At 36.4% G+C, this 17144-nt stretch overlaps 1 protein-coding gene across 4 annotated transcripts in view; it reads left to right on the top strand.

Moving 5' to 3' along the window:
* The window catches only part of FYB1 (FYN binding protein 1), a 177967-nt gene extending 161304 nt beyond the window's left edge, over nucleotides 1–16663 (top strand). For all 4 annotated transcript variants that reach the window (XM_047766660.1, XM_047766676.1, XM_047766651.1 and 1 more), the window contains 5 exons: nucleotides 991–1081; nucleotides 2253–2415; nucleotides 12158–12191; nucleotides 15169–15200; nucleotides 15988–16663. In XM_047766660.1, the coding sequence (XP_047622616.1) occupies nucleotides 991–1081; nucleotides 2253–2415; nucleotides 12158–12191; nucleotides 15169–15200; nucleotides 15988–16010 (343 nt within the window). In that variant the 3' untranslated portion in view covers nucleotides 16011–16663. The remainder of the gene's footprint in view (nucleotides 1–990; nucleotides 1082–2252; nucleotides 2416–12157; nucleotides 12192–15168; nucleotides 15201–15987) is intronic.
* Nucleotides 16664–17144: the final 481 nt, after the last annotated feature.

Raw genomic sequence — 17144 nt, forward strand, 5'->3', positions numbered from 1 at the left:
AGAACCTAAGGCAGAATAGTGTGCTAATTCATTTCCCAGTGAATGATTGAAATTCTAAGATTCAAAAACTAAGGCTCAAGCATTTAAAACAATCAAAATATTTGATTGACAAACAAATTTGACAAACAAAACCCTATCTTAGGTAATCAAAATAAAAATGAATATCAGTGTTTAAATTTTTTCATTATTCAGAAATATTCTGATTTTTAAAGTTCCCTCCTGCTGAGACTCACAGTCTTTTCCCAACATCCATATTAAACTCTGGGAAATGGTTCATAACCCTGGTTGCAAATTAATATCACCTGGGAGCTTTTAAAATTTAATTTAGAATTTTAAATTAATTTAACTAAAAGTTCTAGAAATTAGACAAGGGCAGGGGTAGTTTTTAAAAAACTTCACGGGTGAACCTATATGCGGTGAGGCTGGAGAATCACTGCCTTAGACCTTTTCACCTCTCTTATAGCAATTGGCTTTAGCTGGTAACTCAAGATATGACCCTGGCTTCGTTTTAAGTAGAAATAAAAAAATTAATATATAGGAAATATTTTTAGCCATAAAAATGGGTCTTCCAAAAAGTGTTCTTTTTTAAAAAAGCCTTTTCTATGACATTAGCCAAACCACTGTCTTAGAAGGGTTGAAAAATTATCTCGGAAGGGTTGAAAAATACAGGGGGTTCAAGGAGAGGTTGAATCATATGAAATTGCTGATGTGTAACCATGTTAAACTATACTTGAGTCATTTTATATCTTTCGACATAATAGATAATCTTTCACTTCCATTTTAACTCAATCTATATTCTCTTGAAGACTCTATTTTGCATTATGAAATGTCATCAATTATTACAATGCATGTACTGGGTTTCTGAGGATGATAATTAACTGAAAATGAAATTTAGCAAAAATGTAATGTTATGAGCTAAGTGTCTATTACACATTGTCCTTTTTATATTTTGAAACTAAATGCTATTTTATGTGTGTTCTCTCATCCCAGTCAAGGATCCAAGACCAAGACAGAAGAAAAAGACCCCAAGAAGCTAAAAAAGCAAGAGAAAGAAGAAAAAGACTTCAGGAAAAAATTTAAAGTATGTGACGTTTAGATATACAAAGTTCAAAGTGCTAATGAAAAAGAATTGATGATTTTTAAAAGTGTAATTATCAATATCACAGTTATCCATCACAACTCCCTTATTTTCTACAAGATTTTAGATTTAAATTTATTCCTATAACTAATTAACCAAACTCTCATACATGCACAATATATATATTGTAATAATCATCTAAATTTAACTGCCATTTAAGCTTTAATAAGAAATTAAGCTAAAAACAGTTAAAATAGTATTAATTAAAAAGAAATTATATATGTATATATATGTGTATATATATATATATATACATAAACATACACACAAATATATGTGGTGGAATATTATTCAGCCATGAAAAAGAAGGAAATCCTGCCCTTTTTTCTTTTTTTGTCTTTTTAGGGCCACACCCTCGGCACATGGAGGTTCCCAGGCTAGGGGTCAAACTGGAGCTGCAGCTGCCAGCCTATGCCATAGCCACAACAATGCCAGATCTGAGCTGCATTTTTGACTGACCTACACTGCATCTCTCAGCAATGCTGGATCCTTAACCCACTAAGCCAGGCCAGGGATCAAACCTGCATCCTCATGGCTACTAGTCAGGTTTGTTACTACTGAGCCACAACGGGAACTCCAATCCTGCCATTTGTTACAACATGGGTAGACTTTGAAAGCTAAGTCAGACAAGAGACAGACAAAAACTGTATGATATCAATTTAATATGAAATCTAAAAAAAGCAACACTCATAGAAACAGAGAGAAAAATGGTGGTTATCAGAAGTAGGGACCATGAAGAGATGTTTGTCAAAGGGCACAAATGTTCTATTATAAGATGACTAAGTTTTAGGGATCTAATTACAGCATGGTAAGGTGACCAAACCAATAGAATTGAAGCTTTGATGATACTCATTCTGCAATATATGACTGTGATAAATCAACACGTGTATGTTTTAAACTTTAAAGTTGTTTTAATTTTAAAATAATTATTATATTAGGCGGATGAGGTTTTAAGTGATTTTTCTCCAAAAATGTTTCTTTAATGTTCTTATGGTATCTTTCGAAAACAAAGAACTAGTTATTTAACAAAGGCTTTTAAAATAAATCTATACATAAATGAATTACTTTAATAATAACACATCAATAATGTAAATGTTTTCCCTTATTTTTTCAGTATGATGGTGAAATTAGAGTCCTCTATTCGACCAAAGTTGCACCCTCCATAGCTTCTAAAAAGTGGGGGAACAGAGATCTACAGGTAAAGCCTGGAGATTCCCTGGAAGTTATACAAAACACAGACGATACAAAAGTTCTCTGCAGGAATGAAGATGGAAAATGTAAGTCGCTACTGACTCTGGAGATAGGACACTCCAGAATTTACAACCAAACAAGTGTTAGTGATCACTCTTGTTTATATTAACTCTTTTTTGCTCCATGTTTCATGAATTGTGGAAAACATTAAGAAATTGGAAATCTTGGAGTTCCCATCATGGCTCAGTGGTTAACGAATCCACCTAGGAACCATGAGGTTGCAGGTTCGATCCTTGGCCTCACTCAGTGGGTTAAGGATCCGGCATTGCCGTGAGCTGTGGTGTATGTCGCAGACGTGGTTGGGATCCAGAGTTGCTGTGGCATAGGTTGGCAGCTACAGCTCTGATTAGACCCCTAGCCTGGGAACCTCCATATGCTGCAGGAGCGGCCCTAGAAATGGCAAAAAAAAAAAAAAAAAAAAGAGAGAAAGAAAAAAAGAAATTGGAGATCTTGCTCTGCTGAAATCAATGTATTTTACTTTTTACTTTGTTTTCACTTCCCACCTGCTGCATTTGGCCTGAGTTGCCAAGGTAATGCCCAGTTAGTGATTTTGGAAATGCGGTCCCACATACCCCCAGCATCAGCAAACTCTTTTGCACATATTCAAACTGTGGGACTCTGGACCCACCCTTGACTTGCTGATTCGTGAGCTCTGGGGGTCAGACAGAATCTGTGGTCATAACTTCTTCCTTAGTTTGTCGGGATGTACACGAAAGTACTACTAAAGTAATGAGTGGTCCTTGCTATGGCCTCCTTTTGAAATTATATTGCATATGTCACATCTAGAATTTGCAGTTTTCCTACCTTGTAAATTCGCTTGTTTTTATTTCCTATTTGGACCCATTTAATGCGGCATATTATTCCAAATAAATGCAAGAGGAGTCCTACCCTTTCTGACTTTATCAGTTACTACAGCTGACAGGTGGAAATGTTGTTGTCCAATTTTGAAAGGAAGCTTATTTCATTTAAAGTCCGGGGAAGAGTAATTCAAAATTATGTTGTCTTATATCTAAAATTGAATAGCCAGCATGGCTGCCCCATATCAGCTCCGTCCGTCTGCACGGAAAACGTGAACGCTGAGTCCAATTTTAATGACAGGAAGGTGACTCAGGGACAGGAATCAAGATGGCGTTTTTAAGAATAAAACACAGTGACTCAGGGGTGGGTAAAATAAATCTAAAATTTTTGTGGAAGAGGTGTGGTTGGCTTTTACAAGGAATAAATGGAATGTGGGTACAAAGGATAAAAGGCAGGGTTTTTGGTATTAAGACTTGGAGCTCACTGGAGGTAATTCGTAGACAGAGCTCCAGGAGACAAAGAAAACCCCATTCACACCTGCATTTGTGAAAAGTTACCCCAAGGGATAGTCTTAAATGAGGAAAAACTACAGGCTTAAAGGGTCATCAAAATACTTTTTAATGTTCAAAATTTTTTAAATTATCAAGTTATGATGAAAATGCCAAAATGGAATATTTGATAGAATGATTTGATAATAATATGAGGAAATTCTCATGACACACTAGTAAGAGAAATAAGAAGCCTGCTTAAAGTAGGCTAGGATTTATGTACAGTCATGTGATGGAGCTCCTGTGGTGGCTCAGTGGTTAAAGAATCCGACTAGGAACCATGAGGTTGCAGGTTCGATCCCTGGTCTTGCTCACTGGGTTAAGGATCCGGCATTGCCATGAGCTGTGGTGTAGGTCACAGACGCGGCTCGGATCCCTCGTTGCTGTGGCTTTGGTGTAGGCCAGCGGCTACAGCTCCGATTCAACCCCTAGCCTGGGAACCTCCATATGCCACAGGAGTGGCCCTAGAAAAGGCAAAAAAAAAAAGACAAAAAAAAATATGTACAGTCATGTTAAAGAAATACATAAGAAAAAGAAACTAAATTAAAATCCTAATAGTGGCTGGGAGTTTCCTTGTGCTGAAACTGGTTAAGGATCTGGCATTGTCACTGCAGTGGCTTGGGTCACTGCTATGGTGAGGGTTTGATCCCTGGCCTCAGAACTTCCATATGCTGCAGGTACAACCCCCCCCCCGCCAAAAAAAAATGCTAGTAGTGGTGTTGGACCTAAATGATATGTTTTATTTCCTCTACTTTTCAAATCATTTCATGTTTTTCACGACAGAGAATTGTTCTAACACGTCATGTGGACCTTTTTGCAGAGGACAAGCTTCAGATATATATTGCCCTGCTATCCTGAGACTCCTGTCCTTAGCAACACATCCTGTCTAGAGCAATGCTCCTTAACTGCAGTGTGCATACACTCCATGTGGGGATCTTGTTGAAAATGCAGATTCTAATTTAGTAGGTCTGAGGTGAGGTGTGACATTGTTTTTCCCAAGCTCCCAGGTAACTGATGCTGCTGGTTCATGGAACATACTCAGCCACAGGATATAAATGACCTCAAGAACAAACATGCATAGATTCAGATTCAGCATCAGAAACAGAAATTTGGGGAGTTCCCGTCGTGGTGCAGTGGTTAACAAATCTGACTAGGAACCATGAGGTTGCAGGTTCGATCCCTGGCCTTGCTCAGTGGGTTAAGGATCTGGCGTTGCCATGAGCTGTGGTGTAGGCCAGCGGCTACAGCTCTGATTGGACCCCTAGCCTAGGAACCTCCATGTGCTGTGGGAGTGGCCCAAGAAATGGCAAAAAAGACAAAAATAAATAAATAAATAAATTGCAGTTCAGATCTGATCCCTGGCCTGGAAACTCCATATGCCACAGGGCGGCCTAAATAAATAAAGAAAAGAAAAATGAGAGGTAAAAACTAAAAACATTACATGAAATTCTGGTAGACTAAAAACCAAGGGATCCTTGTAACTTTTTTTTTTTTTTTTCTGGTGCAAGATCAATGCACTTTACAGTTTCCAAGCTTATTGATAACTAATTCAATCCTTAGGTGGTTTAGGGGTCCATCTCAAACAGAATGAAAACCAGATGGTTATATTTACAGCACTTGCATACCTGTTATTTTTATTTAAAGACTTCTGGGGGCTGGACTTTGCTTTAATTTGGCTCTCCCATATGGGAGGTGATGCTGGCAAACCCTGCCACAAGTAGAATAGACTGGAAAGAGGAGGCAGCCAGTAAAGCCTTGTTATCAGGGTGATGGTGACCTCATTGAATGAGTTCAGAAGTGTTCCTTCCTCTGCAATTTTTTTGGAATAGTTTCAGGATAGATGTTATTTCTTCTCTAAAGCATTTGAGAAGAATGTGATAGAATTTGCCCATAAAGCCTCTTCTGGTCTTGGACTTTTGTTTGTTGGGAGTTTTTAAATCACAGATTCAGTTTCCATACTTGTAATTAATCTGCTCATATTTTTTTTATTTCTTCCTGGTTCAGTCGTGGAAGATAAGAATGAATTTATTTGCAAGACAGAAAGAGACTTACAGACATAGAAAACAAACTTAGGGTTACCAAAAGGGACAAGAAGGGGAAGGAATAAATTAGGAGGTTGGGATTAACATATACGCACTACTGTATATAAAATAGATAAACAATAAACACCTAGTATGTAGCACGGGGAACTATACTCAATGTTTTATAATAATCTCTAAGGGATAAATCTGAAAAAGAAGATATACATATATATGTATATTATGTGCATATGTAACTGAATCACTGTATGTACACCTGAAACTAACACAATATTGGAAATCAACCATACGTTAATTTTTTTTAAAGCCTTGTTACCAAAAAAAAAGTTACCATTTGGGTAGCTGGAGCTTAGTCATTTGGGAACTCAAAGTGGCAGTATTATCCTATCCAGTGGAAAACAAATTGCGGTATTTATACATCAACTCCTGTCCATCAGGAATTGAAGCCCACTCCTGGGCAGGTGGCCAATCGTTCAGAATACTGAGCAAATGGACAAAGAAGAGTTCTGGAAGCCAGAGAAAAGCTATCAGTAAATAAATTAAAAATCCAAGTGCTATCAGTTCAAAGTTGAACCGCAAAGTAGTGAAGCAATAAGGGTGAACGGATATGAAAGGACCGCCAGGAGCATCTGCTGTTGCATTATTCCACAATTTAATTATCATATCTGCTTGATTTCCCTTTCATCTTTCCAGATCTCTTGCTTTTCTTAATTGTTCTAAAATGGCTTGCTTATTCTTTCTCTGAGCTGAATCCTTGACATTCTTAATTTTCTTCATTTCTGGTCCATTCCTCAAATACCCAATAGGACTTGGAATGATTCTTGTATGGATTTAGCCCACTCTCACCTGGATTATTACAATAGCCTTTGAAATGATACATCTATCCTACCCTTCCTCTCATCAATCCACTCACCACACTGTTACCCAAATATTATTTTTAAAAACACGAAGTCTTTAGGGTTGGTATATAAAACTCTTTATGATCTAGCCTCACCCTCGTCCACTATTTCCCATTTGCAACTGACACTCCAGGAATACAAACTACTTACTTGTCATTCCCTGAATAATTCCTTCTAGGCTATTTTATTCTCCTTGGAATGCCTATAAATTATCTGTTAAAAACATCCTAGTTGTCATCTAAAATTGGAAGCACACTCACTCCCTCCCCCAGCCACCATCACACAACGACTCTCCCTTGCTCCACTCTGCTACAACTGTTATTGCTGTAATTGTTCTTATTTTTTTTACCAATCTATCACTCATTAGACTCCGAGTTTGAGGGTAGCTTCAATGAATTGTTCTCAACACTGTATTGCCAACACATTCTACACCGCCTGGCACCTTGTTCAGGGCTTGCTGAATTGAGTATAACAGTTCGGGGATAGCAGTTGGATAATCAAATGAACCTCTGACATACTGACATTGGTAGGAAGAAGCCTGTTGAATATCTTAACTTGTTAGGAGACAGGTTCTCTGTCTTCGCCTTAGTGATGTGATTCATTGGTTGTGTATCATTTGGAAAAGGTTGAATCTTACAGCTCTTTACTTCTACATCTAATGAGCAGTAACGGTATTTTCAATCCAACACACAATGACCCTAACATTTTCCTTACTTCCTATTCTTCCTAAATCCAGCAAAGAAAAGAAAATTGTAGTTTATTTAAACCTAATTTGCAACGATAGAAATCAGAGGCTAAAGCATTAACAATAATCCCTTCCCACTGAGGAGTAGAGTACAAGCCACTTCTACAGGCATTATCACATTTGATCAAGTCTCACACACTCACTTGTACAAGAGCATATTGTAGACGTGTTGAGATCTTAAATATATATTTCTGGCACATTTCCAAATGCTTAGAATTTCTCGCTAATATTTATGCATATTCCTCAATTCAATGTCTCAGAAGCTTGTGAGTTTTCCCACCTCTTGTTACTGGAGAATTTTCTACAAAAAAGTGTGGAATGAGGCATGAGTTATTTGTGGGCAAAATGTTCTCGATTTTCTTTGGGTGTCATAGGACGGAAATTTTAAAAGTGCTTTGGATATTCCCAAATCCAATTGATCATTTTTTTTGCTTAGGTAATTTCGTTTTCAATTTTAAAACAACGCATGGGAGTTCCCATCATGGCTCAGTGGTTAACGAATCTGACTAGCATCCATGAGGATGAGGGTTCAATCCCTGGCCTTGCTCAGTGTGTTAAGGATCTGGCATTGCTGTGAGCTGTCGTATAGGTCGCAGACTCGGCTTGGATCCCACGTTGCTGTGGCTGTAGCATAGGCTGGCAGTTATAGCTCTGATTTGATACCTAGCCTGGGAACCTCCATATGAGGCCCTAAAAAGCAAAAAAAAAAAAAAAAATTGAAACGACACATGCACACTGAAGAAAAAATTTTTATTCAGAAATTCTCTAAGTCGCCTGATTTGATTTGAAACCCTAAAAATAAGTAGGGAGAGAGAGACAAGGAAAGAGATCATTTTTATGAAATTAGGATAATAATTTATTTTTACTATTATGCACTACATTTTGTTTTTAATTTCTATTATATTATGAGCATTTTCCCTTGAAGTTGGACATTGTTCCACTTGCCTGGGTATATCTATGCAATATGATTTTATTGTTTTTAAACTGCATGAAGCCAAATTTAGTAAATTTAACTTTATTTCTGGACTTGCTCACAACAAATGAAATAAGGAGGAAATAATAAAAGTTGTCATTTTTATTAAGTAAAAATGTTGAAAATATTAGAACAAAGATATTTTTCATTTCCTCTAAAAATGGTTTTGTATAGCCGGGGTAATTTTATATTTACAACACCCTTCTGGAAGGTGAGTCATTAGTCCTGGGACACATTTGCACTGTAGCAAGTCAGTGATGTGGGAAGAAATTAATGGGTACATATGCAGGTGGGTGTTACTTCTGTTTTGTTTTGTTTTGTTTTGTTTTTGATGGTGCCTGTGGCATGTGGAAGTTCCTGGGCCAGGGATCGATCCCATGCCACAGCAGTGACAACGCTGTATCCTTAACCCCCTAGGCCACCAGGGAACTCCAGGTGTTACCTTTTAACTAGCCCTGCCTCACTACCTTTTCCAATACATTTGTTTCAAGCCACTGTGTTCTACTCTCTGAATGTGAAGTTTCCGAATAATAATTTCACATTATGTGTGAGAATCCCTGCTGGGCCAGTGCCCACAGTATTATAGGGCTAACAGAACACACAACAGCTACTCTACATGTGCTGGAACTATGATGAGAGGGTTTTTTTGTTTATTTTGTTTGTTTGTATTTTTTATTAACATTCTGTATGATGACTGTACATGGAACATGTGAGCAAAGAGAGCATTTTTCTACTGAAAAAAAAATTGGTAATGTAGAGACTATATAAAACATCACAGTAAGTCAGTTGATTTGACACTTTCATGAATCAGGCTTCTAACAGAATGAAGTTTTAGCAGAGGTTTTTAAAGGAACCAGAAAGCAAAACCTATGCTGTATTCAAAGTTATTAACCCTGTTAAAATGCTATGTAATAGTGATTTTATAACTAATGAGCAACACGTTATTTCAGGGAACTAAAATAGAGCAGCACACCCTCATCCCACACTCCAATCCCTTGATAAACTTGTTCTTAAATAATATTTACAATCACTGATTTTTTGGTATTTCACACACAGAACAGCAAGGACAGTGCATTCAACAAAAGAAAAAGCTGTTCCTTAGAACTCTTGAATAGGCAAGATATAGGAGGAAAAGTAATAGGGACTTGAGAATCTAAGAAAACATACTTTTTATAATTAATTTTCTGAAGTTAGGTAATTGAGTTATGTATCATGAGTTATTAACTTTGGTCACTGAAAGGACAGTTTTATGCCTAATTACAGATAGTGTTTTATCTAGGTCTGTATAAGTTCAGCATAACTGAGTTTTAAAAAATAGATTACCTAAAATCACAGGAAAATAAAAACTTTTCATTTCCACAAATGGTGATTATATTCTCCTTGTTTTGAATTTTATTTCTCTTAATTGTCTGAATAGTTTTTATAAACAACAGAAATGTATTTGATGCCAGCATAACTCCACTCTCTAGCTGTATTTTCTAATTTCTTATAAATTTCTCTAATTTTCTATTTTCTAATTTTAATGCAGATACTTTACAAAGCTCAAGCAACTGACAATGAGATTGACCTCAGTCAATTATTATTTTTAAATTAAAAATAATAGTCATTATTTTTAAATTATCAATTTAAACACGAATATCATGGGAACACTTCCTATCGTATTATTTTCCAATTTGTCTTAAGAGAAAATTTAGAAATGAAAACAGAACTACCAATTGAAACTAACAATAAAAAGAGTTCATGCCCCTTACTGTCTATAGAGACTCTTCACATTTTATTCTAAGGTAAAGAAAGATTTGAACCCTGACAAAGAAATCTACAACTTCTTCTAAAGTCTAAAAGGTTTTTTGTTTGTTTGTTTGTTTTTCATGTTGTTTTGATTTTGCCATATCCGCAGTAGGCAGAAGTTCCCAGGCCAGGAATCAAACCCACACCACAGCTCTAATCAGAGCCCCAGCAATGACAGTACAGGATCCTTAACCCACTAAGCCACCAGGGAACTCCTAAAAGATTTTCTTTTTTGACAGACACATGTAGAATTGAATTTGTTAGAGATGAGCTTATCCCCCCTTAAAAATTATGTTAAATGATGATGTCTACCTTAATTTGTCTGTTCATGTGAAACCAATAAAAGAACTGTGATATCAAAGGCTACCCAAGGATCAAAAATATTAATTTTAGATGACCTTACATTAATAATATTTGCCACTTTTGCTTTAATGGAAATAAAAAGGAAGATATAACATGGTCTAATACTCTGAGAACAATATTACTTTATTGTGCTTTTATCATTTTGATACATGCTTCATTACTTCCATAGTATAGGAAATCAAAGGTAATTTTGATTCTTTTCCAAGGCAGTTTTCATTAAAAAGCTGTGACTTTCTTGATAAAATATATTGGTGGAATTTTTAATCCTGTAATATTTCAAAGGAAAGTTCATTTTCTTAAAACTTAACCTATAATTTCAGTTGTATGATTCTAAATTTTTTTAAAAATTGCATGTTAAATCAATGGCATCATGTCATTAATATGTTTAAGAAAGTTTATTATTTTTGTATTGATATTTGCTTATGAGCTTCCTAGTTTATCATTTTTTAAGCATCAACTCTAATTTAAAACTAAAACTAGGAATTCCCACTGTAGCTCAGCAGTAACAAACCCAACTAGTATTCGTCCTGATGCAGGTTCAATCCCTGGCCTCACTCAGTGGGTTAAGGATCTGGTGTTGCCATGAGCTGTGGTGTAGGTTGCAGACGCGACTCAGATCCCATGTTGCTGTGGCTGTGGCGTAGGCCAGCAGTCATAGCTCTGATTGGACCCCCTAGCCTGGAAACTTCCATATGCCCATGGGTGCGGCCCTGAAAAAGACACAAAGGAAAAAAAAAGAAATTATTTGAAGCTGGATTGACCATACTGTAAATGGTACTAATCTGAAACATACAGTAGTGTTTAGGTGATTAAAAAAACTAATAACTCCAGAAGTTAGTAATATTAATTAGATGTCAGCGGACATTTCCTCAAGAAAGATAGTCCAGATTTTTTCTCGGGAGTATTTTTGCGTAATAGGGGCAAATGAGGCTTAAAAAATGTGCTTTCTGGTATAAGATATGGTCTGTTCTTTACTTAGAGAAATTACTAGAATCCCTGGCATGTATTCTCCTAATAATGATTTGTTGCAGGAAAGATGGTAATGCAAATGTTCATACTCTGTCAGAAGGCAACAGAGGGGAGTGGAAGATCTTCCACACTGATCATAAGAGAGTTTTTGGAAAGCCTTTAGAATGCACACTCCCCAGGTGACCTCTCAGTCCCTGAGCTGAAAGGGGAGTTGAATGCAGTTCTCACTCTGTTTAATTCTTAGACCTGGTGGTATTTAAAATCCCTACCTATGAACTACTTCTGCAATTAGAGAAACTACACTTAGTAAAATTCATCTTAAAACTGCGTCAAGAGGGCAACACCTTGAAGAAATAGACAAAACTGTGACAGAAGCTTCTACAACAGCCTACAGTAGCTTAGAAAAGAAAATACTGGTTTTCAGTTTAAGGGGAAAGAAGGAAAGATTGTAAATAGAGGAAAAGAGCCAGGTAGGAGAAAAGTTACAAGAGGAAAAGAAAGAAAAGTTGACACAAATAGGACATATATTTGGAGCTAGATAGAATTATTCAATATAGTAAAGCGTGTTCTTTTAACTATTAAATTCTATTTCAATTTCTTTCAAGTTTGTACTATTAATAAAATTTATTTTCTTTTTCTTTCTCAGATGGTTATGTCCTTCGAAGTTACTTGGTGGACAAGTAAGTCCATTTTCTTCTGCTATTATTACTTGCCAAAAGAATTTATGCTTTTCTTTAAGAAACATTCCTAATATCATTTATGAAAATATATTCCACTAAACAATCATAAATTTTAAAACAGGAGTTCCCTTCGTGGCACAGTGGTTAGTGAATCCGACTAGGAACCGTGAGGTTGCGGGTTCAGTCCCTGGCCTTGCTCAGTGGGTTAGGGATCCGGCGTTGCCGTGAGCTGTGGTGTAGGTCACAGACTCGGCTTGGATCCCACATTGCTGTGGCTCTGGTGCAGGCTGGTGGCTACAGCTCCGATTGGACCCCTAGCCTGGGAACCTCCATATGCCGCAGGAGCGGCCCTAGAAAAGGCAAAAAGACCAAAAAAAAAAATTAAAACAATATGCTATACTAATATCAACATGATATAGTACCCATCATGAAGTTGTTTTCATAAAGTGTCACTCTCTTAAACATAGAGGAAAAGTCCTTCTCAGTCATGATTATATAGTTATATGTTCCTTGGAGACAGACATTGCAAACATTAGAGACAGACAAGTCACAACCACTAACACTTTCATTTATACTTTCATTTCATGGAGTTCCCGTCGTGGCACAGTGGTTAACGAATCCGACTAAGAACCATGAGGTTGCGGGTTCGGTCCCTGGCCTTGCTCAGTGGGTTAAAGGATCTGGCGTTGCCGTGAGCTGTGGTATAGGTCACAGACTCGGCTTGGATCCCACATTGCTGTGGCTCTGGTGCAGGCCGGTGGCTACAGCTCCGATTGGACCCCTAGCCTGGGAACCTCCATATGCCCCAGGAGCGGCCCAAGAAATGGCAAAAAGACAAAAAAAAAAAAAAAAAACCTTTCATTTCACTTGCTATTAAAGCAGTTAGTTGAATTAATCAGGGACCAATTAGTATCTGCACAGTAGGTACAAATATCACCTGTTAACCGTTGATAGTTTGGCCCCTAATTGAGGGCTTTTCTTTACTAATACCAGGCATAGTAGAGTCTTAAGTTGCCTTTTTTGGAAGCATGCCAGAAAAAAGATAATGGTCAATGATTCTTCTATTCTTATGAATGGGACGTTGTCACAGTCTGGTACTAGTGCTATTAGAGTCCCCCTCAATGTTTGAAGATTCTGTTCCAAGTAAACAAGTGCAAGAAATGAACTCCATTATCAGGGTAGATCATATACCAATACAAAGATGTACAGAATTCAGCATAGTAAAGAAATTAAGGAGGATTCACAAACCGTATCCATGAGCAACCTGACCCCAATCGGAAAGAAGCAAATCAAGTACCCTGTCCACAAACCAGTGAAGAGTCAAAAGAAAAATAATCATAATACTTTTCTTTTCCTCAGGACATTAATCACGATGATAGGCATGGGACTTTTCAATAGGTTTTACTCTATGAGAAGTACACATTTCAAAGAAAGACTATGTGACAAATAAGGGGACCACATCTTCATCAGTGATTATTACAGGATGATTAAGAGAGAACTTAGAAAGTATCCTCTCTAAGTAAATATTTCTTCACCACCTATTGAAGTGAATATATAACAAATGTTTATTGAATGACTGATAGAAAAATCTGTCATCTTTGCATGTGTGTCAGATTTCCATTAGCCAAACCCTCCCTCAGTCTCAGAGAAAGGATCCAAACAGAAGACATAGGGAACTCACAGCATCTGCCAGAATTGGTAGCAATTTGAAATGCCTGCTGCTGCTTCCATGATAAATGCACAAAGGTGGTACAGGAATTCAGAGTGGGTCAAGTGACAAAGTCACCTTACATTTCCGAACTTTGAAACCATATCCTATGTTTCAAAGCTATATTAATATTTATAATGCTATTTTAATTACTTGCATATCATTCTCTCCTCCATTAGATTATAAGCTTCTTCAAGTAAAAGCTGTGTCTGATATTTATATCTCCTGGTACATAGGAGGCACTCATTATGTGTATAGAATAGATTTTTTTCATAAAGATTTAAGGTCGGATAAAACCTAGAATGTGTAAAAGTCACCAGAACTACTATTATGGATGCTGCTTATAACCAAAAATATTTTTTAAATTGTACAACGTAAGAATCACCATATAAACCATATCCTGACTACTTATTTTGTAACCAGTATTTATATATATATATATATATTTTATAATTAATATTTACAAATTGTAACTAGAAACATTGCAAAAATGATGCACCTGTTTCCCAGGCCAAATATTTTGGTATTTCATTCAACATTTGAAATCCAAATGGAAGTAGTGAAAAGTTTGATGTATTAAGGAATATAAAGAAACCACCACAATTTTGGATTAGGGCACCCAGTGGAGTACTATGCAATGATTTTTCAGTTTGTTCAGTTCAACAAACACTTCTTAGCTAGCACAGCTGGGTGCTAGGCTCATGGTTCAATCTAAAGATGATTAAGGTATGGTCTGTGTTCTTGGAGCATGTTTTCATTATTTTGTATATCTATGATATGGACTAAGTTGTGTGTGTGTTTTAAGAAAGAAACAAGATTCGATTAAGTCAATGAAAGGAAATGCAGAGGAATGTGAAATTACTTGCCACTTAAAAATGCATAACATGGGCATTCCCTTCGTGGCTCAGCAGTTAATGAACCCGATTAGTATCCATGAGGACGTGGGTTCAATCCCTGACCTTGCTCAGTGGGTTAAGGATCTGGCATTGCTGTGAGCTGGGGTGTAGGTCGCAGACATGGCTCATATCTGGCGTGGCTGTGGCTGTGGTGGGCAGCTATAACTCCAACTAGACCCCTAGCCTGGGAACCTCCATATGCCATGGGTGCGGCCCTAAAAAGAAAAAAAAAAAAAAGAAATGCATATCATGTAATTTCTCACTTTTAACTGCCTTATGTCACATAAAATCATGTTACTAAACTTTTAATGTAAATATTGCTTTAATGTTAAGATTCTTTCTTTAAAATAAAAATTATTTTCTACATTTACAGTGATGGAGAGATTTATGATGATATTGCTGATGGTAAGTCTCACACCCACCACAGAGAACACTTAAGGTGAATTTCCTGTTCTTAGAAAAAATAAGAAAATAGCTTGAAAATAGCTTGCTGGGTTAATTAGAGCCTTCCAATCTGATCAGAATTTGAATCACCTGAAAATGTTAGGAAAGGTCATTGCCATGGTATAATGAAAAAAAAATTATTTTTGTACTTGACTGGAAATCAAGGGAAACTCATTTATTTGAAAACAAAAGAATGAAAATATTTAGTGAATTTTTCACTGTACTCTGAATCTTATAAGAACTGCCTTAGATCCACAAAAATATTTGTACTTGGCCAATAAGTAGGTACTTGTTTCATAACCGGTATCACTCATTAATGTTGTCTAAGCATCATATATTTCTGAATTATTATCTAAAAAATTAATCTCACCTGAAATGAAGCATAGTGTTAGTTATCCTTTTAGTGTCCTTTTAAATGTATGATTCTTACTGATATCTAATATTTTCAACCTCTTCAGAATTACTATCAAAAATTACATTTACAAGCCAGTTAAAATTATCTGAGTCTCCTTTTGATAGAGAATAGATTTGTCCAGAACCTTTGTTGGGATTGTACACTGAGCAATGAATGTTAAATAAATACATGCCTTTCCATTTAACTGCTCTTTCATCAAGTGAGCCAATTCTACTTTTTTTAAATCCCAAACCAGGAGAGTATAAATCATCCCCATTTCCAACCTTGGGATACTTAATAGGTATGTGTTTTGTATAACAACATTTAAATTTATTTTTTCTTTTTTTCTTTCAGGTTGTATCTATGACAATGACTAGCTCTGAGCTTTGGTCATTCTGCTATGTTCATTTGATGTCAATGTGAACTCTGGGTTTTAGTTGACATGTTAGCACAGACAAGGTAGCACATAAAATTAATGCTCGACTACTTATTGCCGTTTGTTATAAAATTCTTATAAAGTAATTATAAGTTTTGAAATTTGGGACTTAGAAAATGATTTATGTACATTGTGGAAGAGTACATCAATGAGATGTAAAAATTATTAAATACCCACTTCTGCCTTAGCTGCAGTTATCAAGGCACTTCTTTTAGACTACCAATAGACAATTCTCCCTTCCTAAAAAAAAAAAAAAAATCATTTGAGAAGAAATGACTGTGTTGTTTAAAGAAATGTAAAGAAGAACAGCAAAGGAATATAAGGAAGGAAACTTTTAAACTTTCCATAAGGAGAGAACTATTGTTTGTACTTCTAATTATGATTGTATCTTAGATTCACTATTCAAACTCTGTGTCTTTTAAAAGGCAGTACTGCCTCCTCTCTTACTAGTGGGTTAAATGTTTTCAAAATTATAATAGTAGCAGGATGTTTGTATAAAGTTTGTCCCTGTTTGTTAATTGTGAATATATTTTAATTATTTGTTGAGAATGGGCACAAAAAGTATACATACCTAAGATTAAAACTGTAGAAGAGGAGTTCCTGTCGTGGCGCAGTGGTTAACGAATCCGACTAAGAACCATGAGGTTGCGGGTTCCATCCCAGCCCTTGCTCAGTGGGTTAACAATCCGGCGTTGCCGTGAGCTGTGGTGTAGGTTGCAGACGCGGCTCGGATCCACGTTGCTGTGGCTCTGGCGTAGGCCAGTGGCTGCAGCTCCGATTCAACCCCTAGCCTGGGAACCTCCATATGCCGCTGGAGCGGCCCAAGAAATGGCAAAAAAAAAAAAAAAAAACTGTAGAAGAGTCTAAAATGTTTTCTTTTTGCAGATATAATTTTGTATTCTGTTTAAAGTACTGATGTAACTAGAGTAGACATGAATGAAGACTACCCTAAAATGATGAAGAATGGAGTTTGAAATTAACTAGCCTTTTATGGCACCTCTTTACTGTGACGTTTTTTATTTTTCAATTACTTCTATGAAAGGAAAAAAATTTTAACCACTTTAGTGAAAAGTTG

This window comes from Phacochoerus africanus, chromosome 1 (assembly GCF_016906955.1).
Source record: "Phacochoerus africanus isolate WHEZ1 chromosome 1, ROS_Pafr_v1, whole genome shotgun sequence".
Taxonomy (NCBI): domain Eukaryota; kingdom Metazoa; phylum Chordata; class Mammalia; order Artiodactyla; family Suidae; genus Phacochoerus; species Phacochoerus africanus.